At 34.5% G+C, this 8,163-nt stretch overlaps 1 protein-coding gene across 1 annotated transcript; it reads left to right on the top strand.

The window, feature by feature from the left end:
• The first annotated feature begins 6,589 nt into the window (after positions 1–6,589).
• LOC103742697 (olfactory receptor 5B3-like) lies at positions 6,590–7,531 on the top strand. Its single transcript, XM_008843772.2, has one exon. It carries the CDS (start codon positions 6,593–6,595, stop codon positions 7,529–7,531), a length of 939 nt encoding a protein of 312 aa, XP_008841994.1. The 5' UTR covers positions 6,590–6,592.
• The last annotated feature ends 632 nt before the right edge of the window (positions 7,532–8,163 follow it).

Here is an 8,163-nt window from a genome sequence, read left to right as displayed (position 1 = left end):
TTTGCTCATTCTTCAATTGAGCTGTATTTCTTTATGTCATTGGTGAGTTGTTCTTTGTGTGTTCTCTACACTGTGCCCTTATCGTTATATGACTTAAATCTTTTTGCTACTATCCCACAGTATCCTTTTCTTATTTACTCATTCAGTTATTCATTCATTCATTTTTGTAGTGCTAAGGATTGACTCTAGTGCTGTTCCTGTGTTATGTAAGCACTCTACTCCTGAACTGTTTCCCCAGTCCTTATTCCTTACTTTCTTGTTAACATATTTTGATGACCAAATGTGTAAGTTTGAGGTTCAGTTCATTTATTTTTCCTTTTGTTTCTTTCATTTCTTATAGCAGTGTAAGACATAATGCCAAGTCTTAGGTTTAGATATTCATTCTTTTATAAAAATTTTTAAATAATTTATTTTATTTTTGTTTTCTGTTTATGAGTGTTACATCTGCACATATATATAAGTGTACCCATGTCATGCAATGCCTAAAATGGACAGAAGAGGGTGTCTACTCCCTAGAACTGGAGTTATAGACAGATATTAGCCTCCATGTGTGAGTCGGTACTCAAACCTGGGTCTTCTGTAAGAGCAGTCAGTGCCCTTAACTCATAAGCCATCTCTCCACGTCTCATTCATTTTTTATTGGCATACATTAGTTCCACAAAAGAATGAGTTCCTTCACAATATTTTTACATGTGAAAACAACATACTTTGACACTATTACTCTGTATTACCTGCTATTTTCCCATATTTCCTATAACTTTTGCTCACCCAGATACCTGAAGTCACCTTTTAATTCCACATCCTTTCCCTGTAACTAGTTTATTTCATTTAACATAATGTGCTTCATCGATTTTAATATAAGCAGCATTGCTGATTTCAATTGGTTTTATAGTTCATATCTTTTGTGAAATTTTGCAATTTTTCAAACAATATAATTTGACGGTATTTAGATTCCCTCCCCTTTCCACAGATCCCTTAGTTGTTCTCATCCAATGTTATGTACTCTACTATATACATATGTACTAATCTGTGTCCCCAAATGTCCTTCAGTGTGGGTCCATCCACTGGAGCCTGGTTAAACTACCAAGAGTCCCAGGCTTGAAAAAGATGCCTGCTCCCAGCAGGCATCTCTGGACAAAATTTCCATAGATGAATTGTAGCTTCTTACTTCTTGTCTCTACTAGGATTGTTTTTGGTTTGAATACCTCACATTTTTAAGAATTTCATATTTTTGACTCTTGTATTTACGTTTTTGATCATTTCAACTTGAACTTTAAATGATATGAAATGATATCATTCATTTATTTTATTAGGATTACTGCATGAATTTTTATGTATATAGGCTTGAGGAAGTGATTACTAAGTGAAACAAATCAATATATCCATTTTCTTATTCTAGTCAGCTTTTTGTGTGTGCTAAACATACCTAAAGTCTAATCTATAGGTAAATTTTTAATTACAAGCTATCCTAATACCTATTGGCTTACATTAAATTTTGAAATCAAGAAGTATGAATCTTACTATGTTCTTTTCCAATATTATTTTAACTATTCAGAGTCTTGCACTTTCATATAAACTTTATTAACTACCCTATTTTGGAAACAAGATATTAAAGTTTGGCACAGACTGTCTGGCAAAGTAGGAGACTCTCCTTAAGACATCATTCAAAGACAAGATAATGAGGAATTATGATCTACAGCTTCCCCTGCAAAAACATGAAACCTCATCAATATCTGTGTCAGGAGACATATCAACACAGTGCAATGCATGTCCTTCAATCCCCACCCCCAGAATGGACACAGCAACTGTGCCCAGAGTTCACTGTCTTTAGTGATTTCATACTTGCTTATCTGTGTTGAGACAGGCATTAGTAGATAAACAGGAGGTTTGAACTCCACTATTTTTTTTACCTATGCTATTCATGTTACATCACAGTATATAAAATTACAATATTAGACTGAATTTTATGGAATACTTCATATCTACCAGAAATTGTTCTCTGGATTATATGTAGGTGGTCTAGTAATATTCTTGACCTTATAAAAATGATGAGAAAATACTATGCTTTTCCTTTGAGCTATAATTTTATTATAGTAGCTGGTATCAGATAGGGCCTCTTTAGCTTACAGAGCAAAACTGTAACCACTCTGCATGTGTGGTATGTTAAGGTGTGATACATCAGCTGAACTTAAGCATTCATAGTAGACTGTAGGTGATAGAGCAAGACAGTTTTTTTATGGAAAAAAGTACAGGCTTTAAATGGGGTACAAATTGATGGCTGTGCTTAGTTTTATATTTTTGTAAAGATTTTGTGAAAAAACTGATAAATTTTTATAAAACAGGGAATATCTACTACACAAAAGATGATTATGTTTATATTGCCTTATATAATTTAGATTAGTAGGTGATAAGATTCTGAATATTTTCTTTACAAGGAGGAGATAAATGTCTGAGATGATAACTAATTTAAATATCTGAACTCAGATATACACAACATATAAATGTTCAGTTCATTTCACTGTAACTCATAAAAGTATTCAAGTTTTAATTATATTTTTACTTTATTCTCAAGAATTCCGTACATGTGTACTGTGAAACATAATCATATCCACCCTTCCCATTTCCCTCCTCTAACTCCTGCCAAATCCCCTAACATACATGGTCTCCTCTGACCTTCATCCATCTTCCCTCCCTCCCTCTCTCCCTGCCTCCCTCCCTCCCTCCCTCCCTCCTTCCCTCCCTTCCTTCCTTTCTTCCTTCCCTCTTTTTCTTTCTTTCTTTCTTTCTTTCTTTCTTTCTTTCTTTCTTTCTTTCTTTCTTTCGTTAACTTTCTTCCATGACAAGGTAACCTTGTAGCTCCACCTGGCCTAGAACTCTTTATATAGGTAAGGATGGCCTCAATGTCAAGAGATTCACACTTTTCTGCTTCTACATCTGGAGTGCTGGGTGTCACCACACACAGCCCTGTTTCTTTTTTCAATAGCCGACTAATCCAATTATGTCTCCTCATATGTGCACTTTTAAATCTGTCAATAAAAATAAAACAAATAATAAATAAATGAAAATAATATACCACATACTCAATATAATTTTATAAAATATATGGGAAACAGGAAACCGAAGCAAAATAAAACAAATTATATATAAAAGAAGTCTTTGTTGCTCAAGAAGTTTAATTCATTTGGAGGAAATAGAAAGATACCACCATTTTCATACATACTTTGGGAGCTTATACTCAGTGAAGCTTACTTCATATAAGAGACAGCAGTACAATTCCTAGGGATTTAGTCAAATGAAATTAAAACCTTGGTTTACAGAAAAAAATACTAACCAATAATTAGAGTCAAGTCGATCACAACTATTACACACTGGAATCTGCAAATATGGTCCTGATCCAGGAAATGGAAAAGCATTAGAAGATACTGAAGAATATAAGTCCATAATGAAAAGAGTGAAGAATACTTCACTGCAGTATTCATAACTAAAGGGGTGAACCTAGCTCATTTATGCTAAGTAAAAATGACATAGTCCAAGACCATGTGTTCTAGAATTCTAGTGAAAGACTTTTATGCTAAGAAAAGGATGTGGAAATTTTGTTTTTGTTGTTGTTTACAAGTTGCTAGCTGACAACATGGGAGAACAAGTTGACCACAAAAAGCTGAGGAAAGAAGTTATGGAAATTTAGAGAATTGTCATATAGATACATCTATTAGTAACTTACAAAACACATGCACATACTCAAAACATCCTACTTGGTCCCCAAAGGCAATTTGTTTCTTCCCCAGGAGGAAAAGAAGAGGAGCTGTGAGTGATCTTATGGGACGGCATCCCATGAGGGCCACATTTCTTCATAATGTTCTCCTGGCTCCTGCACTGTAACTCATCAAACTCAACACGACTCTGGGTGAATTCTTATTTCAGAAACAGGCTTCAACCCTAGTCTCTTGACCATCCTCTATTCTTCTGAATACTGAAGATTTCCTATAAGCCTTCAACTTTCAAAATGATAATAACTTATACATTTGTTTAATTTTCACAGTAATGGCTACTGAATATTTATTCACTTTATTCTGTGAATGATCCAGAAGAAATAAACTTATGTTTATTTTGTGGTTGAAGAGGAAATAAATAACTCTTCCAAAGACCTTCCTTTTGGACTATGGATCCTTGTAACCACTGATCACTACAACAGATAGAGGAACTCTTCTAAGAACTAATTGATGCCTAATCTATGGCTTAATTTCTGACTTCAAGCTCCCTTCTGAGTACTACTGCATATTTTCAAGGAACAAGTTAAGTTTCTACGTTCAATATATAGTTGAATATATAATTTCTCAAAATTTTAATTCATGCAAAAGTTCAGGAGCAGCTGTACTTACTGTGAAGGAAAAAAACAGACACTTTAAAAACTTTCCATTTTAGATTTATTTATTATAATTTTATGTGTATGAATGTTTTTCCTGCATGTATGTGGAGTGTCCATATAGATCAGAAGGTCTTGGATCTCCTGGAACTGTAGTTATAGAAGGTTGTTAGCCAATATGTGGGTGCTGAGAACTGAACCCAGGTCATCTGCAAGAGTACCCAGTGCCCTTAACTGTTGAGCCATCTCTCCAGCACCTGAAACCTTTCCTTAAAGACTGAGGTGAGGGGCTGGAGGAAAGGTTCAGTTAATAACATTTGCTCTTCTTCAAAGGACCCATTTCCCAGTACATTGGGCAGCTCACACCTTCCTGTAACTCCAAGTACAGGGGATCTGATATCCTTCTCTGGGCTTCACAGGTACTTACAGAGATGCAGTACACACACACACACACACACACACACACACAGACACACACACACACACACACAAATTAAAAATTAAAAATGACTGAGGGGAAACATAGGTGTAAATGTCAAAAATTGCATCAGTAGGGAGGTGCATATTTCTTAGGAATTAGCATTTTGATAAGAACATTTGTCAGAAACCATAGTATACGTAGTAATCTGCCTTATTAGGCAGAGGCTTCATCTTGTTAGTTTATCATTGGAGATAAATTTAAAAATCAAACAGAAAGAACTCTATTTGAGCTACAGAAGAATCAAATGAAAACTTGAAAGTTCCAAATTTTCTTTACTGCTTTCCCAATTCCTTTATCCTTAATGCGTTAGCACATCTGTACATTCTGACAGTTTTGTAGCTAAAAGCTCAGGCTGCAGATTAAGTGCAAACTGAGTTCAAAACTTGGCTCTTCCTCATTTTGGATATGTAATTGTAGGACATTGTAAAACTTCCAAAGTTCTCATTTGCCTTAATAGTAAAATAAAAATAATATGTACAAGTGTATCATACACACAGAGAGTGAAAGAGAGAGAGAGAGAGAGAGAGAGAGAGAGAGGAATGCTCACACACTTATGTATAGCTCCCTTATCATTGCTACTGCAAAGTACCAAGTAAAAGCTGAGAGCTTATGTGTATCAACTTGGCAAATATAATGCCTTCAGAGAGTTGGTTTGTAAATTTTTATTAGTAAGATGGTAGGGAGCATTTCATTTTGGACAGTTACCATCCAAAGACTTCTTATTTAAGCAAAAATTATTAAAATACTGTTCTTACTTAAGATGTATTGAAATGAATTTTTAATTTTTAAAATTTCATTTTGTGACAAAGTTGTGTAATTGTTGGTTCAATGTGATATTTTAATACATGTTTACAATATGGAGTTTTCCACAGAAATAATCTGTAGATTAAAGTCAATTCATAAACTATGGACATTCCACAAATTCAATAGTTTGTATACAGAGAGTTTGTATTGGGAAAAATGAATTCATATGAGAAGTTGAGACTCTTTCTATGTAAGCTATATATATGAATTTCAAGAGCCCATTTATCCTGATTCCACTAGATATCTCACAGTTTTTTCACTCTGAAACCCAAACCTGAGTTTAGACCAATCAACACAAAAAGTAAGTTGAGCTAAAACAATGTAATCCATACATGATCATATTTTATTTGGTAAAGTCTTTGGATCTGATTGGTTTGCTGTTAACATTTATACACACATGAATAAATATAAAAATAAAGTAAGTTATGGCTCACAATTTAAATGAAAGAAAACACAAAATTCATACTATAACAACATATTAGAACAACAGCAAAAGTATTGGATGATAATTATATACACTTACATGCAATTATGTGTAATTGTCTACATTTTATGTTGGATAGCTCATAAAATTTACAAAATTGTACTCAATATTACACAAAATTTGAAAACTGGGGAGATAATCTGTGAGGATATTTCTAATTTGAGAATTACTGTTATTTAACCCTGAAAAAATCAATGACTTAAACTGTGTGGTTAAGTCGAATACGAAAAGGAACATGAAATAGATATTACTGCTTTAATGAAAATCATGCATAAGATATACAAGTATTTCAAATTAAGGACAGAGTTTGTCTTGCAACATTTATTAATATTACTACTATATAACATTTATTACCATTATTATATAAGCATTTCAATTTTAGGACAATGTCTGTTCTGCAACATTTATTAACATTGTTTCTTTTCATTGAAGAGCATCTCCTGATCCCCAAATAACACTGATGGAAAACAGGACAGAGGTGACAGAGTTCATCCTCCTTGGACTAACCAATTCCCCAGAACTGCAGGTCCCTCTCTTTGTCTTAATCACTCTCATCTACTCCATGACTGTGGTTGGAAACCTGGGGATGACTGTGCTTATTCTCTGGGACTCTCGGCTCCACACTCCCATGTACTTTTTCCTCAGTAACCTGTCTCTTGTGGACTTTGCCTACTCCTCAGTTGTCAGTTCCACAGTCATGGCTGGGCTCCTTATAGGAGAAATGCTTATCTCCTACAATGCGTGTGCTGCTCAGATGTTCTTTTTCACAACATTTGCCACAGTGGAAAATTACCTCTTAGCTGCAATGGCCTACGATCGCTATGCAGCAGTGTGTAAACCTTTGCATTATGCCACCACCATGACTCCAACTGTGTGTGCATGTCTGATCATGGGCTGTCATGCCAGTGGTTTCCTGAATGCTGCCATCCTCACTGGTGAAACATTCAGTCTCTCTTTCTGTGCATCCAATGTGGTCCATCACTTTTTCTGTGATATCCCAGTAGTCATGGCTCTGTCTTGCTCTGATAGACATGTTAATGAGCTGTTTCTTGTTTATGTATCCACTTTCAATGTCTTTTTTGCCATTGTAGTAATTTCAACGTCGTACCTATTGGTATTCATCACTATTCTAAAGATGCGCTCAGCAACAGGCTACCAGAAAGCTTTGTCCACCTGTGGGTCCCACATCACTGCAGTCTCCATTTTCTATGGGACTGTTATGTTCATGTACCTACAGCCTGGCTCCAGTCACTCCATGGACACTGATAAAATTGCATCTGTGGTCTACACCATGGTCATCCCCATGCTGAATCCTCTGGTTTACAGCCTCAGGAACAAGGAGGTTAAAAGTGCATTCAAAAAGTTTATTTTGGGTTTGAAATCATCTTTAAGATTTTAATTTTAGCATCGTGGGATGAAAAATATTCTAGCTTCAAGTCTTTAACTGCTTCTTGTTCTGAATCCTATTTAGTATCCTCCAAAAGTTAAGTTTCTAAAGTGATAAATTTACTTCTTCACAAGTTTGCTTAATTGTCTCCAGAATTGGCATAAATGGAATGTAGCTAATCTTTAATAAAAATTAGTAATTAAATTAGGTATTTAAAGATTGATTTATGTCTAATATAGTTTGGTCACTTATTTCTGTATCTTCACAGTTCTAATTTGAAGTGAATGTCATGCTTTCAGATGAAACCAGTTGCTATCTAAATTGGCACATTATATCTAGGGATTCATAAATATTGCATCATAAACAAATTAGTATTTCATTCTTAACTGGTTAATTTTATAGAAGCTACATGTTCACATTGGAAATTTCAAAGAATGAAATAGCAAGAGTAACAGAAAAAAATTTAAGAAATACATTATTTAATGTATTTGCCTTGACTACCAACTTTCACACTATTTTGAACACTCACAAATATAATGCTGTACACTATATTTTGTGAACTTTTTTACTTTTCCTGATGACCATCCACTTATATGAGTATGCATAATTTGTACAAAATACTGGGGTTCACTATGACTTTTCAG

The sequence above is a fragment of the Nannospalax galili genome, unplaced genomic scaffold, assembly GCF_000622305.1.
Source record: "Nannospalax galili isolate Female #2095 unplaced genomic scaffold, S.galili_v1.0 scaffold2482, whole genome shotgun sequence".
Classification (NCBI taxonomy): domain Eukaryota; kingdom Metazoa; phylum Chordata; class Mammalia; order Rodentia; family Spalacidae; genus Nannospalax; species Nannospalax galili.
Note: the sequence above shows the minus strand (reverse complement) of the source record. Positions and strands in the feature narration are given on the sequence as shown.

Coding starts and splice junctions, on each gene's coding strand:
- LOC103742697 (XM_008843772.2), top strand. CDS start 6,593: ATGGAAAACAGGACAGAGGTGACAGAGTTCATCCTCCTTGGACTAACC.